At 37.8% G+C, this 20,106-nt stretch overlaps 1 protein-coding gene across 5 annotated transcripts in view; it reads right to left on the reverse strand.

Moving 5' to 3' along the window:
- The window catches only part of MTHFD1L (methylenetetrahydrofolate dehydrogenase (NADP+ dependent) 1 like), a 151,494-nt gene that overhangs the window by 102,630 nt on the left and 28,758 nt on the right, over positions 1–20,106 (reverse strand). For all 5 annotated transcript variants that reach the window (XR_014581947.1, XR_014581948.1, XR_014581949.1 and 2 more), the window contains exons 12-18: positions 11,608–11,744; positions 10,326–10,372; positions 9,082–9,189; positions 8,124–8,198; positions 6,590–6,692; positions 3,635–3,711; positions 250–390 (exon numbers count right to left, since the gene is read on the reverse strand). Coding sequence is in view for 2 of the 5 variants with exons in the window: in XM_083829971.1 (XP_083686097.1) it covers positions 250–390; positions 3,635–3,711; positions 6,590–6,692; positions 8,124–8,198; positions 9,082–9,189; positions 10,326–10,372; positions 11,608–11,744 (688 nt within the window). In the remaining 3 variants the exon portion in view is untranslated. The remainder of the gene's footprint in view (positions 1–249; positions 391–3,634; positions 3,712–6,589; positions 6,693–8,123; positions 8,199–9,081; positions 9,190–10,325; positions 10,373–11,607; positions 11,745–20,106) is intronic.

Here is a 20,106-nt window from a genome sequence, read left to right on the forward strand (position 1 = left end):
CTGCAGAAACCTATCCAAGTAGGTTATGGAGAGCAGAGACATCCTGACCCAGATGTTACCAGAAGACTTGGAGGAATAAGTTCTACATCTTGTTCTCATTGCAAGCAAGTTTTGGCCAGAAGATCTTTCTTCGATATCTGACTGCATTGTTCAAAGCAAAAAGCTTGGCATGCACCTGCCCTTACAATGCTTCAAGAAGCAAAACAAACGAATCAGAGGTTATTCATAACTCTACAGCACTGAATATACCAGATCCTCTGCTGTTACTGGTTCTCCTTTCTTGTCATTAGCCACCACCATTTTCCCCAGCCTCTCCTTCATATCTTCCAGGCTGTTGGTGAGTGCCAGGATTGCCATAATTTCACTTGCAACAGCAATATCAAACTGAGCCTGTAAAATAAAAATGAGAAATTAGCCAAATCAAAGTCAGGTCAAATACTCGCAGGGAATTACCAGGAACAGACCCAGGAAAGATGCTGGAATTCAAACAAGTTCTAAATTGTAATCTACAGCTTTTGAGATTAGTCAGACTACAGTAACTTCAAACACTGTTTATAGCTCCTCATTAATGTTCTCCGTTACACTTCATTTACTTGGGGACTATTCTTGCAGAGTGCTTAGCCCCTTGGCTCACATTATCCTTAGCAGAAGCTCCCTGAAGGACCAAAATTTTTTCCTGTAGCAAAAAAAACAACACAACACACCAGATGTGATTTCAGCTTTACTGGCATGGGCACAGCATTGTTGGGGCTTTGTTTTTATCTTAAATTCTGGTTTCAAAAACATTTTTGTTACATTTGATCATACTTTTCGATGTAAATTCAAATTTTAGTCTGTGCTGCCAGGTTTTATGCTTGATTTATGATGATGTAAAACATATACCTCCCCCCTTTTTTAAATGAGCAAATATCTGTTAAGAAAAACAAACAAGAACTATGTGCTATATCAATCCTATTGCTCTTTATATTATGGAAATATTAATATTTCTTCTTAATATTATGGAAGTTCATCCATACTGTGCAGTGTCTCAGCAGAATGAAAACTGTGGCCTTTACTTTTCTTTAAGACCTTGCAGAACATATTAGTAGTATTTGCGTTAATTTACTCTTAGCAGAGCCCAGGCTGCATGCTGTCAGATATAAACAGAGAAGAAAGGCACAGAGACTACTGTCTTGTGCTAGAAGAATGAAATTGGGGTGAATGAGAAGAATTTCTTCCCTATGTTTCTGCTATAAGGTTCTGTCTTGATGGCTACAGCCCAGAGCAGTCCTATTGAGGCTGACCTCTACGTCAGCCTGCAAGCTTAGTCAAAACTCCTGAGGCCACCTGAGCACTTTCCCGGATTGGACAAAATCAGAGAGAGACAGATGTACCACGGAAAACAAGAATTAATATTGTAGTTGAGATTTTCAGCATAAGGATTCAAATGAAATGCTGAAGTCACAAAGCAAGTTTTCTGTACCCTTTAGAAGCAGTTCCATACACAGCAAAACAGGTGGGTACACAATTAACATTGTTAGCATTGAGATGACATGCTACCATCTTTTCTCAAGTTAAGAACAACGCCCCCTGCAAGTCATCACAGCAAATGTAAGGCAGGAAATAAGCCTCAGAAATCTATGTGTAACCCATATAGTGGAATATAATCTAACTTCATCAGGACACAAAAAATAAGTTTTTATTATCATTGCTGCTTTATAAACCCAAAAGGCCAGGAAAAAAGAATCACTGGTAGATGCTCAAAGAGTAACACAATATATAATTGAAAAAAACAGGCACAAAAAGTTGTGATAGCAGGTGCTATTTTAACTCTAATAACCTTTATACACCTATGAAGTGCTGACAGAAGCCTTAGCTGTAAAGCCAGTTCTCTGTTGATGAAAGGATCCACCCACATGGATTCAATTGCAGGATCAAGGCCATCAGTCATGTAATACTCTTTAGAAACCACAGCAACCCTGTTCATTAAAATGCATACTTTTGTGCCTGCTGTGCTCTGCCATTTTACACAGGTGTCATTGATTTTAAGAGTGCTAGAACATCACTCCAAATATTTATAAAATGCATCTGTTAGCTATGAAGTCCTGTTTTATCTGGATCTCTGGCTAGGCTCTGAAATGGGTTTTCCTAACTGTTCTCTATTTCTAGGTGGTAAGTCCATATAAAACATGAATGGATATGCACCAGTCTAATACATCAAAATCGAATGCACTAAGATCATTTTAGCCAAAACACTACAGAAGCAGCATTTGACAGCCATACATCAACTAGTACTCTGTACTAAAACAACCCACATTTAACTCAGCAGCATAATTATAGTGGTAAAATGTTGCACACTAAGGCTGACAGAACCTGGCTTAAAGCTAATAATCACGAGTCACTGAAACAAATCTAAATATATGAAAACATCTTCAACAAGTGCTGGAGAAACTTGTACCAAACACTGTAATTTAGTCCCAACCCATTATCAGAGATAAGTAGTAGCTAATATTGAGTTTTCTTGAAATAACAGACAAAACTCTCTACCCCATGTGTTCAAAACCAAAAGAAATGAGTGTTTCTCCAATCAGTTTTATATGCTGAATTGAACAATAACATTGGCACTATTTTTTGGTCTCCTTATTTAGGCACAAAGCTTAAAGGAGATCTGAAATTATAAAGATGACAACAAAAGTTCCAAAAAGAAGTAAAACCTTATATATACCACAATAACTATTTACTTCACCTCAAAACAGTCAGAACCTCATGAATTTCACGATCCAAAGTGTTAGATGACAATAACCCTCATCAAACTTGGAGCAACTCCACATCATTGCAATGAATCTGTTTCACCTGGCATTGCTATTCTACCTGGCATTTTTTCAGGACTGGATTTACCCACATGACACCACAAACACTTTTTCGGATAACATCAGCAAAAACTGGCTTTCAACATATGTTCCTTAAAAAATTTCCAGAAGCTCTCATACAGTAATGGAGGTTAGCTTTTTACACTGCTGAAAAGTACACACATGATCGTTTTCAGAATGGCACCTTCAAGACAACACATTACGAGCATTAAGCACATGCTCAGTTTCTTACAGTTTAGAACCCAAAGCTTAGATGCATGATAGGAAAAGAAAACTTGACTGGAAAATTAACAGCCATTTTCAGTCCTCACCGATGGAACGAGTAACACATGATACACCCTTCCCCTGCAGTTTTTCAACATTATATTTAAATGTAATTTAAAATTAAATTTAAATGTAATTTAAATTACATAAATACTTCATACAGTTTGGGGGACTTAAAAAAAGGAATAAAAGTTGTACAAACTTACCTAACGAGAGCAAAGATAAATGCAAGTTTTTTCTTCACCTTTTTTATATTCATAGGAAGACAAGGTTGAATCCTGAACATACAGTTTTATTCATGCCTTTCCAGCACTTTGTGCAACATACATTGATTTCTGTTTCTGAAACTTCAGTTACTCATTAACACAATCAGTCTCACTGCAAGAATGCTATACAATATCAACAGATGTTAGCATTGCAATTCAAAGAAACATGCTGAAATAATTACAGGATAGCAAATATCCTTCTGCCTCTACAGCAAAGCCTGTCCAGAATGAGATATATTAAATCACTTTACATACCTGACGGACAAATCCTTTTTCTGTATTCGCCTGGCCAACCGTTATTTTGCGTAGGAATCTATCATTTGTATCCACCACTGAAATAAGGGAATAGCAAAAGCAAAACATTAACAAGGACTTAGGGGTCTAAATTTTTTCCAGGCATACCTGTTGTGTGTGTAAGATTCAGCTACTTGAACAGCACCATGTAGCCAGACAACCACGCTTCTGCACATCAGCAGTGGTACTGACTTGGTTTCTGCCTTCTATGAGATACCACTAGATGACAGGATGAAGTAACTTGAATACAATTTCTCTGAACAATATGATCAGCTAACAGATCTTTGACATTAAACTGTACAATCTGATGTTTTACCTACATATGAGAAAGCAGTCTTAGTAGCTAGAACACACCTCAGACCTACCTCAAACCATTTGCTTCTTTGCTGACTTGTTAAGAGTTGATTTTTAAGACTCATGATGTAGCTTAAACTTGGTCTGTTTCTCTTTTAAAGGATGATTATGTTGTCAAATCGGTTCTTCCAGTCAAGTCACTTTCTTACACATCACAGTAACTAACTCCACATTGAGTTGCACAGCATTCAAAGAAAGTTTTTTTTTCAACTGCCAAGACCAACCATCTGCTATTTAACACTACTTCACTTTTAGACAACTGTCTTTCTAACCTGGAAACACTTCAGATATTGCAAGGGCATGTCCAAGCCATCCCGTGGAATTGCTAACTTCGCTAGCAATCACAGCAATCCAAGTTCTCCAATGCTGCACTGACAACATGCAACTTCAGACGTGCCTTTATAGGAACCAAAAGGAAGGACTGCGAGTAATCAAAAAGTGCTCTCATCTACTGGGAATTCATCAGGACATTTCTAAGGAAGAAACATTAGGAGGCTGTGTCTGTTAGAAAAGACAACTTCAAGTCCTCTCACTCCCAGGAGCAGCAATCCCTACAAATGCAAAAACAGGCCCTCTCTTTCTCACAGGCTTTTTAGCCTTACAAATGTTTCAGTCTGCACCAGCCCTAACGGAAAGGGTGGAATGTACTCTTGAGCAGTACAACCTGTAGCTTGGCAATTAAGTCATTCTTCTGGTAAATGAAGATTTGAGCACTGTTCGTTTTGAGGCAGAGAATCAAGGACCTCCAGACAGACTGTCTGTAGTGAAGGTCAGTGACGTCATCTCCTCCTACTTTTCCTGCTGTTTTTGGAGATTAACAAATTGGACTGTACAGTAAAGAACAGCATAATTACACAAAAGGGACTTTAAGTCTCATTCCTCTACGAGTCCCAGTTCAGGATTGTGAGTGGGCTGGGAGAAAAGCAAGAATTAATCCTCTATGAAGACTGCAGTAGCTGCATGTAGAAGTCATATCATATGAAAGAATTGTGTTTGCCACAGAAACAGTTTTTCCTTCTCCAAATTTTTCCTCCTCCTTACCATAAGTAAACTTTTCAGGGAACTTTAGTTTCAACTAAATGTTAGGTTTTATGTATCTACTGTCTTATCCTCTAAACAGGAAATGAATACCAAGGGAAGAGTAAGCAGGGGGAAGGCTTTCCCTCTTTTAGTGTATTGTACCTGTTCAAGCTAGTATAAGATGAACTTTAAGCTTGTGACACTTCCAAGGAAAGAGGTCCTGACTAAAATTCATCCTCAGACAATTTGATAGCTCTCTCTTCTACCCTATAAAGTCCCTGCTAAGTAACGAGCTTTGCAGATACATGGATTGCAGAAATAGTCCCAAATAGAACACTTTTCAAATTATCTAAGGCTTTCCTAAAACAGTTTTTCCTGAAATGTTTAAAATCTGTACATCATACAGAGTCACGTAGAATAAAATTTGCACTAACGTTATATAAAATGAATAACTCGAGGTTAACAGCTCTTGAGTTGTTGCCTCCTCCCAAACCAGTGCTGATAAAAACGATGAGTCACATTACACTAAATATTTTTATTATTCCTTCATCCCCATACAGGTCCTTTCCACACAGACACACTGTGTGATTAATAAAAAATGTCTTATGCTGCATTCCCCAGTATTATCTTGGGAAAATATCCCAACTCTGAGACGACATGCATGCAAAGGGCACAGTAAAGCATGGCTAAGTCTCTCAATACATTCACTGAGCTGCACCATTATATATTTCTCTGAGCATCACCAATACATTTTATTTAACGATAATTTTAATCTAATAATATCAGTGCTTAAGAACTCAGGAAAAAAATAAAATCTAGTATTATTTAGCGTAAAACTTGACACTGTTTGTTTAAAAAAGAAAAATACAGAAATTGAAGTCAACGCTGAAATTTAATCCAGCAGTAGAACTGGAAAATGCAGAGGGGAGTTGCCTAAGAGCATGAAAGTGGACACTGGTTTGCTTGGCATACATAGTTGAAACTGTATCACATCTTTTACCTCTTCTGCCTAACAAATCAAACAACTCATGACACCTTAAAAATAGGATATATAAACACACATACAAATTATATATAGTCCCTGAGGTCTATTTAGTGTCTGACAACCCAGACTGCTGAACTTAGTAGGAACAGGGACCAAAACCAAATATAATAAATATGTTTTTTGGTTTTTTGTTTGTTTTTAATAACAGACACAGTTAAGAAAAGAAAGATAAAACTTGTACAAATGCACAGAATAGGCAGTTTAGTATGTTTTAAGATGATATTATCTAATAGGAGATAGAAAAGGGACTCAAATTGTCACACAGCAATCTATCCTTCAGAACATTAGCAAAGTCTCTTGAGTTACTGTAGGTATTTAACCAAATTTAGAGCTACATACTGCTTCCAAACGTGTTATGTACCCAGATTTCTCTCTTGCAAATGGGTTATTCTTAGAGTCAGAGAGCAGACACAGCTCTGATTCAGGTAAAATGAAGCAAGTTAGGAAATAAACTATGATAAACAGACAAGATGAAGTGCAGCTTTCTGATTATATACCTCTTTGCCACGTTATGGTAGATGGGTCAATATCAAGACGCACAAATTTACTGATCTCTTCTTCTGTTAAAGTCCCAGGATCAGTCTTGTTTATTCCCAGCCTCTGTAGAAAAATAAGTTTTAAAAAAAAGCAATAAACAGGCTATTTTGCTTCAAATGGTATAGCTGCTCTGGTTTTCCACACCGACCTTCCACAAGCATTTGGGAAAGAAGCAATTCAGAACTGAAACTATCAAAAAAAAAAAAAGCACATAGGAAGGTGCCTGTAACTAAAACAGAGTCATTGTTGATGGAGGAATGAAATTAAAAAGGAGAAATACTTACAGGCAATTAAATGAGAAAGCCCTTTCTTATACAGAAGAAACTTAACGTAAACCAAAGAAAAAATTCAACCTTATCACTTGCTAACAAAGAGATAATTAACTGCTTGCTCTTGTTTGTGAAAATCTTTGAAAGACCCATCCATGTATTGTCTTGTGTGATTCATCTTCAAATGAAATGAAGAAAATCCACTTGAATAGGCCATCACCCATAGTGAATGAGACAATATCTCTTGGCTTTTACAGATTCATGATTTTAGCAACACCAAACTTTTTTTTTTGGGTGAATCTACATAAGGCTGGATCAGAAAATTGTGTTTAAAAACTGCAGTCTTCTAAAAAATCTTAATTTTCTCTGGCACTAGAAAGCATTCCTCAGTGAATTAACCAAGCAGCACAGAAGTGCTTTTTAAAACCAGAAGCTGGTATTCTATCCTTTTTCCCTCTCTCCTCCCTCAGTTCCAAGTGCACCTGTGTATGCATTTGGCAGCTATCCATTGCCACCGAGTGCCTCTGAAACAACACTGGTCAGGACCCCAAAGCCAACAACAGACGTGGAAATGGAAATAGAAGATTGAAGCTGTTCTTAAGGTTCACGTATAGGGGGTCCACATTCTCCTCTCCCAACACTAGTGGACTGTGTTGCTCTAAAGTTATTTATCTATCTGAGTGGAAGCCTCAAATCCAGATACATTCTTCTTACATGAATTGTATAGAAGTTCTTCTGGAAGTATTCAGGAATCAAGATGGGATGCAAAAGCATACTATGCACAGAAATATACTTCCGTCCCTCCAATGAAGGAGGCTATCATATAGACATCAATAAAACCCCAGCAAAATGTGTTACAATAAACTTTCAAAGCCAGAAAATACTGTAACACCAAAGAATCTGATCTTTCAAATGTGACTTTACCATAATAGGAAAAGTATTTTAAAACTCTGACTTCGATATTTCATCAGGAGAGACACATCATTTGGAAAAAAAAATGGTTTATTTCAGGAGAAAATAGCAAAAATGCTAGTTATGAAAATATCAGACGCAGATCCTATTTCTTTAAGTAGGATGCTTTTAGAAAGATCCTGGACTTGGTAAATTCATGAGGGAGGTTTACACAAACTTGGCCCCATATGTCAAATAATTTTCAAAAAGTTGCATAAGATAATATTTTATGAAGAAATACTGTAACTGGTGAGAGACTACATTAACAACTTACTCTCAGACGGGCAAACTGAATAGGAGAAAATCCTCTCACACCATTAACTACTGGAACCAGTCTATTATACAAAGCCTAGAAAAAAAAAAAACACAAGCAAAGTTAATGAAAAAATAGTTTTTGAAGTAAAAAGCTCGTATTTTTCTATTATTTAGATTAATTTCAGTAAGAATTTCCCAACCACATAAGCTGTGGACTTCTGCTTAGACATTTAAAAAACAGTTCTCAGAAGGTGGTAAACTTTTAAACAATGCCTATGATTTAGTAGCCTAAATGCAATTACCCAAATTACTGTGTTTCTAAGTCTCCATAGAAAAGTTATGGATTATTTTTCAAACTGGGAATCCTTTAAAGCTTTAAACAAGGGCCATACTACTCGAATTGTAACTATCATTTGAAAATCAGCCTAAAAGCACGTTTGTGTTGCACCAGGGAGGACAAGACAACCCTACTCAGTTTTAACAATGTAGCTGAAAATAGGAGGTTCTTCACCTTCCCTCTTTAAATACTCGTCAGTATTTATATTAAGTTCACAAAAGACTTAGTAGAGAAAAGAGGATTTAATTTCCCCACCACCACCTCTTCTTCAGGTACATCATACCCAACTATATATCAGAAGCATAACTTCTAACTTCAAAAAGGACTATACAAATCATTAAAAAGAATAAGATTTGAAGAGAGAGAAAACATCTTTTATTAGCCTACTTAGTAAAGTCTGAAATGGTTGACAAGCTTCTGGGCATAAGATGCTTATCTTAAAGACTATTTTATGACAGATATTTGCCAGAAAAGTATATTCTGCTGGGAAATGATGCTTACAGAATATAGAATGGCTTCAGCAACTGTTTCCCTTCACACAGTAAAAATATAAGATAGTCAACTTACTTTACTTTGAAATGCAATTTATTGAAAATTAAAAAAAAAACACCTCATGTGGATATTAGAAAGTAATTCTCACCTTATCAGATTGAGTGCTCTCATGCAAGATCCTAGCATCAATAGCAGCAGCTAGCAAATTATTCGCAGCCGTTATAGCATGAATATCTCCAGTCAAATGAAGATTGAACTAGAAGGTGAAAACAACAGAACTTTTTTTTTTTTTATAAAATGCCTTTAACACAACCTTTTAATCTCAAACATTTTAGCAGAAAAAAACACTGCCATCTCCTTGAGATTGCAGCTCAAATTAGTCACCTATCATTGTAGAGGAAATATTATGGGTTGAGAATGTACAGAGCTATATGAAGGACTTGCTTTCACCTGAGTAGTAGTAAACTACTCTCAGCTTAGTCAAACAAAGCCACAAATGTCTTTATTCTTTGCTAAATGACCCAAGAATGGAAAGCCCAGAGCTACAGGTCCACGTGATAAATACTAAATCAGTTTATTACCAGCAGTGTAAATTTGACATGGATCAGATGTGCAGATTACTGCCAAATCCTCCAGTGCATACAGTGCTTGCTGGCTTTATGGTTTCATGCCAGCTTTCTGCAAGCCATAATTGAACAGGTAGTACCAGATCAGGCATTAACTTTGTTGATACAAAGTTTGTCCAGCAAAGCTTTGTGGAAAAATCTGATATCAGCCATTTAAATTAGTGTTATATATTAAAAAACAAACAAAACAATACTTATATATCTATATCTGACACAAGGAGATGAAAGGCCAGTTTTTACCGCACTGTAGTACTGACAGCTGAGAAGCACCAACAACAGCTGACACCCAGCCCTTGCTGTGATGGTACTCAAGTGCAAACAGCATCCAAACATTGCAGGACTGCTCTGTTGGGACCAGCTGCATGTACTTTCACCATGGCACTTCACCAGTTTGGACTGTGCAGCGATCTTGCAGAGCTCTAAATTGGACTCTTCACAGAATTACAGACTGCTTGGGATTGGCAGGAACTTCTGGAGGTCACCTTGTCCAACCCTTCTATTCAAGCAGGGACGCCTATAGCCACTTTCCAAGCACCATGTCCAGGCAGCTTTTGAAGATCTCCAAGGAAGGAGACTCCTCAACCTCTCTGGGCAGCCTGTGCCAATGCTCAGCTACCAGCACAGCACAGCAGTGCTTCCTGATGCTTAGAGGGAACCTGCTGTGCTCCAGTTTGTGCCCATTGCCTCTTGCCCTGGCTCTGGGCACCACAGAGAAGAGCCTGGCTCCCAGGGGGACAGGGATTTGCTGCCTCCATTGTTGTCTCACCTCCTCCATGGGAATCACTTGAGCATATCCACCACCGGCTGCTCCACCTGCACAATAAAGCACACGGTCACATCAGATTCACATCAGTTTTGGGAAAACAACAACAACACCTTAAACACACAAAGTTAAACATACAGCTTTGATGATACATTTCTCAGTATTTTGAATTCCATTAGGGAATCGATGGTGTACCCAAATAAAGAGGATTTCCTTAAACCTTGATGGCTTTTTTCAGCAGGCAATAGAATTGGAATTCTTGAACTGAAAGGAAAGTCTACACGTAATAGCTGGCCCAGACTTTGGCTAGATAAGGGTAACCTTCTGCTCTTGTCTAGATTTAGGACATAGTCATGCACATGCAGCAGTTGGGTGGAAAGACGCAGCAGTAATGAGTAAGCACTACTTCTGCATGAAACCTTCACACCCTTGCCCTGAGCACTCCTTCCCCACCGCCTCCCAGGGTACAAGCAAAGAATTTTGCTGTAGCCTATACAAAATTTGAGCGGAGGGATTTAAAGCACTCACATGCACCAGTCTTGGCTGAGAAGCACCAAGCACCAGGAGCCTTCCAGCTGAAATCAAACTTGTTAACTTAAACTTCAGCAAAGCAAAGTAGAGCAGCTGGGGAGTGTTTGCCCAGTTAGGCACCAATCTCAGCTGAGAAATGGCAAAAAAAAAAAAAAAAAAAAAAAGATTGTATTACTTCCTGTCAGCATTGAAGAGAAGCTTGAACTCTGGCTGCCTTTTACTTGGCCCTCAGGCCCTTCTAGGCAAAAATGCAGCAGCCCAGAATGTGACGGACAACTCAGAAGAACAGAAAGATGAGGTTGAGACCTAGCTAAACATATGATGCAGGCACAGCTGAACCACACAACGACAGCCAACTTCCTTGGCTTAGATATTTTATATCAATACGGGTGGATTTAGGACTCCTCAAGGGAGAATTAAACGGTAACATTTAGAGACATCTCTGTAGAGTCTCCAAGCAGAGGTGTGGCTGGAAGGGTGTGTACTCACGCAAAACGCCTCCTGGCTAATTCATTCCCAGGCCTTTCATTATGTTTGGCCTTTATCTGCATTATTAATACACATAATTACATGAACACAGACATGAACCTTGCATGAGATGATGTGTCAAAGAAACCTTTATAAGTTACTTGACAAAAATACAATATGCTCCTATTCAGGCAATCCACTGTGTTAGTGAAGTAACTAAGACATTTAAAAAAACTGCAGCATTCTTTAATCTGGAACAGATCATACAGTTGCAACTCTTACGTACCTTTAACTCCAAAAGTAGGTCCTTGGGAAGGTTGTCTCAGACAAGCAAAGGAGTTAATGTTAAGGTGTGCTGTAAGAGCCTGAACAAGACCAATTGTGACTGTGCTCTTCCCTTCTCCTAAGGGTGTAGGGGTTATTCTAGCAAAACAAGAAAAAAGATTAATCAAATTCTTTGCTGATGTCAGCCTGGCTGAGGATATCAGAACTTACAGCTTTTGATTTCAACGAAGAATATTTGTACAACAAATTTCAATAAGATTACTTTATCTCCACAAGAATACTGCCACAATGTTATCCCCCAGCTCAAGCTGGAATGCTAATATACATGTGTCTTCTATTTAAGCAATTCACTATTATAGCAGAAAAAGAAAAGATTATTTTGGCAAAAGTTCTGAAAAGAATAAATTGAATTTAGACATTTTCATTACAGCACAACAGTCTCGCCAATTTCATTAACAAACCATCCATCAAGATACTCTGAGCATCTATTAATACTTTTCTGTAGCAATGCAGGAGATATTTTATTCCCACTACTGAAACTGTGAATGAAATAATAGCATATTTTAAATTAAACAGCCAACACTTTTGTTTGTAGAAGTTAACTATACCTCTCTAACTGCCACGTCATCATAACACTCCGCAATGACAAAAAAACATTTTTTTAAATAATACAGGGCACAAAAGTCACTATATTCAACTAAATATGATTTATTTAGCACTTAAGTTTCTTAATACTTTTGTGCTAAATAAATCATATTATTTACACCCTGACTATTACACCCTGATTAAAGGGTGATGAGGGACAATTACAATCACAGTCTGTCCTCCTATACAACACCTCCAAAATGCTACAAAGAAACCAGGACAGTATTTTATAAAGACATCCAATCTCAAATCAGAGACATTAACCTCCAGTCAAAGACTCTGTCCTTGTCCCTTTAACGAAGGGACAATGATGGTTGACTTTGCAAAATGGAAAACTTAATCGGCCCCTTCCCCGTCTCCAGCCCCACACAATAGACAAAGGAGGGAATACGTTTATGGGTTGGGAAAAGAATAATGCATGTTGGACAGCTAGAAACAAACAAGCAAACCAACCAACCAAAAACTCTTAACTTATCCCTCAGTTTTCTGAGCAAGTTTGAATTGTATCTGAGAAATGCAGCTCAGGGAATGCTGCTCCCTCAGCATAAGCACAGGACTTCTTTTAACAACAGCATGGTCTCTACAGGCACAGTCGTCTTAATATGTAGAAGATTCCGTGAACGAAAGACACCTTAGGTTAAATGATGTCCTCCCAGATTTCAAGGCCATCACGTTTGTTTATGATCCATGTTAAAAACGGGCGGGGGGGGCTAGCTCTTTTTTTCTTCCCCCTCAGAGCATGAACACATCTCATTCTCCAAAACGCATTCCAACTCTTCATTTCAGACACAACACTTCTCCCTCTGACTGGCAGAAGAAAGCCCCAGTCCACTAACACCACTCTCACATAAGTCTTGAACTTCTGCTTTTAAGCAAGGTGTAGTTTTAGACATCTTTGTTGTCTCTACTACCAGCAAAGCAGCAAGTACCTTAGCAAAGCTGACATTAAAAAGTAATCTTCATTCCCAAGCAGATGCAAGAATGCACATGAATCCTAGTAAAAGAGGAACCCTTATCCTATTACCTCTATGAAACCTGAGCTAACACATCTCCCATTAATTAGAAACACTTCCTTCACCAGCTAGCAATTTGTGCAAGGCACTGCTATCCTTAGGTCACAATTCAAATGGCATAAAACACTAATAAAATTGTCAAGTGCAAGGAAATGTCCGTTGAGCTAGTTCAGAAATTGATATAAGTCTTTCTTTGCCCCACAAAATATAAACACATGACAAACATCAATGTGTCACAAATCTATCTTTTACATCATTGGATCCTGATGTTCTTTTTATTTGCTTGCTTGTTTAAAAAAAAGCAAAGAAGCCTTTGTTAGACATATCTGAAATAATATGGGCAACAAGAGGCAAGCCTAATTAAGATTCTATATTGTTTTAGAAAATAATTTTCCTTTTTCGAAATATGTTTTAACTCAAGTTCCAGTAAAACAATGGGATTTAGTACATCTATAAGAGATTTCCTTAACTGAGACTGTACAGAAATAGTACTTGTCTATTGATAGCTTTGAACTACACTTATATGACCATATAGTATGTGGATTACTTAATTTGGGCACTTGTTTTCAGTCATCTTCCCCCACATGTATAACTTGATGCTTGTCAACAATCAGAGCCGAAGCACAGCCAGTAGCTCACTCTCTCGACAGTCATCCAGCTTTCCTAGAACTGCACTCCTTTAACTGAAAAAGGGAATTCACTTCCTCCTACATGATTCCTGTCAAGCACGCACAGAGATACAGTCCACATCACATGCCAATAGAAACCTTCCCCCCTCCCCCCCCCAAAAAATGCTGTGCCATTCCCTCTGCATTGACCTTACTGCAGAAATTCTTGCTCAGTTCCAAAATGCACTGCCTTGCACTGCGTTAATACTATTTTCCCCACTTCTTATGTGCTGGTCATCAAGGTTATTCTGCAAAATCTGCTAAACAGCTGAGGTTCTTCTCCATATCAGTACACTTCCCAGCTTTGCACTATCATCAAAATTTCAGCAGCGCTGTCTAATCTGTTGCCCTAAGGTCATTACAAATATTAAATGACTAAGCCCTAAGATCACTAGCTAGGGTGACCCATATCATCTCTTCCTCCTGACATGCCCAGTTTTAGCATATCCAAATTCCTCACCTATGTGCAGAAAAAATAAACTATTTTACAGGTTTATATGGCTAACCTCATTTCTCCCTCTGAAAACTGTCCTCTCTCATGTGTTGCTTATCTCATTGCCATTACACTGCAAAAATATAACCATTTGTCTCTCAATGAAAGGTGGAAATTGTCTTACCTTTACAAGCTAACGATTAAAAAAGCTAAGGCTGTCATACCTCCTAGTAACTTGCTCCTATGCCCATATCCTTAATCTATCAGAACTGCCAGTCTGAAACAAAAACCTCTCCATGTTTATCTTCTCATATGATGATTTGATTCAAGATATTTTGCTATAGCCATTTTTTTTGCTTGTGTTTTTATTATTTAAACTTGAATTCAGAAAAACAACATCAGATCTTGTTAGTTTAGCAAATGCTTTGTGCAGAAAACTGTTGGTTATCACATTCATGACACTTGGACCCTACAAGTACTAGTTGCATTTGTTCTCAGCTCTCCCTGCAAGCCTTTCCTGCAGCAGTTGTATTTTCTCACTCAGAATTTCACAAAGTATTTATGTAGATAGATACAAAAGCTGGGAGTTTTAGAGCAGATGCTGAGAAGAACCTACTGTATCTACTCTAAAAAGCAGGTTTGGTCCCTATCTTCTTTTTAATCAGTACCATGCCTTCTTAGTTCCTTCTGATCTACTGCAGGAACACAAAATGCTACTTCATTTCTTTCACTTTCCTGTTTGTAATTCCTACAGGAACAGATACTCTGTAATCTCTACACTGTTACCACAGCCAGCCCTCCCTGTTTTACTCTTGCTAAACTGCCAGCTTCCATTTTCCCCACTGTTATTTCTGGCATCTCTGTTTTGTTCCAGGATCCTTACTTGTCTGGAGAGATGGTTCTTTCAGAGCATCCCAGCCAGATTCACTCACATTCACTACCAGTGTTGCGTCCTTGGCTACCATTTTAACTCTAGTAGTCCAAAACCTCTTCAAATCATTATTAGTATAGTTTCTTATTGTTCTATTGCCTCATTCACTTTTGTCTATTCCCCTAATCTCTTTTACTTGATCCTCTTATTCCTGTGTATTACAGCCCAGATTCAAATAATAAACAAGTAATCTTGAGGCGTTGCTGCACTCAAAGATGTAACAAGATGACAATATTTTAAGCTACTAGTTCTAAGAACAGACAAAAAAAAACCCTATATGCTACGAAACAGACTCCTATAACTGCTATAACCATTTTCTAAAACTTACTAGTAAAGGACTTCCACAAAACCCAAAAACTCAGGGCACGCAACCCCTACACTGCTAACAGAACAACTTGTATTTGCACAGTGTTTCCTGTTAGTGGTTGCTGGTGTGTTTAAATATCAGATGCACAAAGCTCTTATTTGACATAATTCAGAGACACCTTTGCTAGCTTATTCATTCAAGTGCCACTCAAAGCACGGCACAAGACTAATTGGGCATGCAGAGAGGCATGGGGACTTTATGACTCTCACAAAAGAAAAAAAAAAAAAAGTAAAATCAAAGATATGGTCTACTATTCAGTATAGGAAAGTAAACCAGAAAAAGGCAAGTACTTCAACAGTAGCCAAAAAGCACATTGGTTGTTGTACGAGGAAAGGTATCTACCTATCCCAGAAGATAGGCACAATCAGAAGTCACATTACTAAAATGCTCTGCTAACCTGGCTGGCCTATTCTAATATGATTACATAAAACAAACCAGAAAGCACTGGATATTTTCTAGTGACAAAGACCCTTTTTCAGAGAACAAAAAGGGAAATACACCATTGCTCAGTGCACAGATTGGAGAAACAGGTCTTACATCTGCTGAATTTCCAGCACATTGACAGTCTGCACCAGCCACATCCCTAATGTGAATGTGACACTCTGGGAGAAACAACCATCACCAAAACGAGGGCAAAAATGAACTAAAGTAAGCTTATTTTCCCCAGAGTACTCCTGCAGGCATGCAACAGTTTACAGGTACTACGCATCATTGCGGACAGGACCTTGTCATCATAAAATCTCCTTTAAAAAGCCTGTGTTTTCAATGTGTTCCTCAGATGGGTTTGTTCATTTTAAATAGGCTTTCTTCCCTTCTGAGAAACTCTGATCTGCAGTTTTCCTGCAACTACAGTTTATTAGATAAATACCTAAAGGTTCCAAATGTCTAAAGGCAGGTGTGATGGAAGAAGACAACCAAGAACAAGACTTCCAGAAACAATCTACAGCACTTGGGTGACACGCTCACAAGAAATCTTGTCCACTGCAGCACGTAGGAATGGGCACAACCCCCCAAGAAGTCAAAAACAGGAAATTGACTTTTTAGACTCTTTCCACCTCACAGAATTAACAAACGCGTGAACTCCTGGCAAACCACACTATTCAGTGAAGCCAGAATGCTCTTGACAATTCACATACTTATCCTCAACTTCTCTTATATGAGACATCCTGTCAGGACACCTTTGACTCTGAAAGGTTCAGCAGCAGCCTTGAGACTACAGGACAAACATGAAGAGCTGTACAGTTATTTAATATTTTCAATAGATACCTGAACCTCAGTTTTAAATATTGGTTAAAAAAATAGCCTGAAATTAAAACAAATTTTTATTCCAATTATTTCCTTAGAAAGTTTACTTTAAATATTTTCCCTTTTGTACCTGGCCTACTTTGATGGGATTTTATAAATAAAATAATCCATTTAAGCTGTTCTGTGGACATTTAGATGTTTTTGCTGGCTATACTACTGAGCCTGCACACTTGGAACTTAGGTCACTACCTCACATGAGTATAAAATTACAACTGCCAACGGCTAACTTTAGCTCAGTTGTGCATTTTTAGATAGATATGCAGTGCTATGTTTTGACCTCATGCAAATCTAGGAAAAAATTAAAATAGAGTAAATTTTAAATGAATTTCAAGAGACTTTTATATACATTTGCATTCTTCACATTTCTTTAATATGTTTTCAATCTAAACACTGAAATCCCACAATCATTTCCCTCCTTAAAACTTATTTTGCCACCTACCAAGTGGTCACCAGCTCCTTGGCAAAGCAAGTTTTCCATAACACTGGAAAGCCTTCTCCCCTTATGTATATCAAAACAAAGATAAGAACATGCAGACTTCTTGTTTGTTTGTTATACATCACATTAGCTTACAGTGGAGCTATTTCTGTGGGAAAGCTACATGAGGTCTGACAAAGGGAAAATAAACAAACAGTGAGATGATACACTGCACCAGCTGCAACCTCCTCACAGTTACCACAGCCCTTCTGACTCCAGCAAGAACTCTACTAGACATGTGACAATTCTGCTCTTCCAGTTCCCTATCCTCAACTCGTCCGTACCGGCTGTTTCAAAGATTTTAATGAGTTCACCATTGCCATGGTGCACACGGAAACCTACAAAGAAGTCTTACTATTGAGGAAGTGGGCAAGAGAGTTCTCTTAAATGAGTCTGAGATCTCTCACCCAAGCTTACAACTGTCAGAGATTTATTTCTGAGCATAGAAGCGTTGCAATTCCTGTCACTTCATTGAGGTTAGATTACAACATTGAAATGCCATCCTTAAAATGGGATTGGAGCTTCCAGATATGAAAGTACAGTGACTGATGTTCAGCTACAATGATTGAACAAAGCCAGCAACAACTGAAGAATCTACAAACTCTCAATAGTTGATAAATACAAGATAATCCTCATCAGCACCTATGTAACGATCTGACAAATACATGTCAAACAGTCTCAGCCATGACTTTACTTTGGACTGTCAAATGTTTCTGTACATCAACACAACGGTATTTTTTTTTTCCATTTAGTCTTCCTTCTTTTGTCTACTTTCCTCTTTTTTTTTTTTTAAAGCACCTATGGGCCCAGAAATATAGTAAACAGAAATACAATCCAACCCATCTGAAGTAAATGATTTCCAAATCTGAAAATTCTGTTCCTAAGATATTTACCATCATACAGCTTGTACACATATTAAGCTAGTATTTACTTCCACAGTTTTATCTTACCAAAAAAGTAGTTTGTCAAAAAAAAAAAAAAAAAAAAAAACAAACTAATAATGTTAGGGGAAAAAAGTCCTGATTTTAAACTTTCTAGCATTCAAAACCCAACATGCTTCTCGCTAAAAGCAGCAGCATACGTTTCATATAGTGACTACTGATACGCTGTCTACAAGCTTGAACACATGATCCAGTTACCCTGGGCACTGAACTCAGCTACTGTCTCATACAGGCTTTGTTCATCTTCACACTCTCAGCATGCAGAGAAAGAGAGGCAGTTTCACTTAAGATATCCTGCAACATAATTTGTTTTAGCGTACTGAAAGCCTGTATACAGGCAGTTGATGGAGAAGAACTAATTACTCCATGAGAACTCATAGGTCTGACCCCAAAGTGTCTTAACACAAGCCCTATAACAAATTACACACACAAGAATAAAACAGAATGAAAAAAATGCTCTCCATATGGAGGCAAATGGAATTTACAAAGAAACAATGTCTTCATCTAGATGACTTTCTGGGTAATGTGATCTGTTAATCAAACTGTAATTTTTCAGCATTCAAAGCATGTATTGCATTTAATTGTGTGCATTCAGAAAGTGTACATAAAACTTTCAAATTAGTAGCAACATTTTAAAAAGCAAGCTTAGGATAAGCATTGCATTAAAGTAAATTAATTACTTGCAAAAAGCGTTAAGATAAGCATCTAAGGTTTAGATAGCACTAAGGATAGCATTTAGCTATCCTTAGAAATGAAAAAGGTACATCTTGGTTGCTATCCAGACCAACAGTTCTGGGCTCTAGCACATCAGGAATAAACTAGAAGAGCATTTGCACCAAATATTCATAGCTCCTAAACATCATGAAACACTTAAGCCCTATTGTGGAATTACAGGCACAAATGTCTCTGGTTGGATCGTGGATGGATGGAAGAGGGAGACTCTCCAGCTTGCTGAATACACACATCCATTTCTCACTACCTTTGCTTATGAAAAGTTGCCATCATACATAGTTAATCTTTCTATCAGACCAAATACACAGAACTAAAGGAAACGTTTAAGATACATGCTTATGAAGCCCTGAAAACTTACTCTGAAGATCTATACACTGTAGCTTTCTAAGAGTGTCTAAATATCTATGGTTATTGTAAACCAACATAATAATCCAGATGGCAGGTTTAACTCATCCTTGCCTTAGTAGGGAGAGGATGAAGAAGGCAACTGAAGGTATTATTTTGCTCTCTGATTTCCACACTTGAATGGTGTTCAGTCTTCATTGTGCTAAACATTCCCTCACCAGATACAGTTCCACAGCTTTGTGAAAACCATTGTCTGCTACAGTCAGTTCAAAAAATGCGAACAACTGAGAATACACGAACACAAGTCATATATCTGATATGTACTATATTTCAAAGTCAAAATTTGCACTCTCTCAGAAGAGAAAGTTCCCACTATTACAGCCACCTTGCCCAAGTGCTCCTTACTAACCACCTCATGCAACAGATGCGGTTTTGTACTCATTATGTGATGCAACGACTTCAGAGAGGTTGCAAATAGCAACATATCACATAATCAAATTACATAGGCACCAAAAGCAGCCATTTGTTTATGAAATGCAGTTGAGTCTTTATACAAATCATATAAACTTATAAATACATTTTTCTACTTGTTCCCAGTTTTTCATCCATCTAGTGGAAACTCTGCCCTTTTTTTCCCACGTGTAT

This window comes from Anser anser (genome assembly GCF_964211835.1).
Source record: "Anser anser genome assembly, chromosome: 3".
NCBI classification, from domain to species: domain Eukaryota; kingdom Metazoa; phylum Chordata; class Aves; order Anseriformes; family Anatidae; genus Anser; species Anser anser.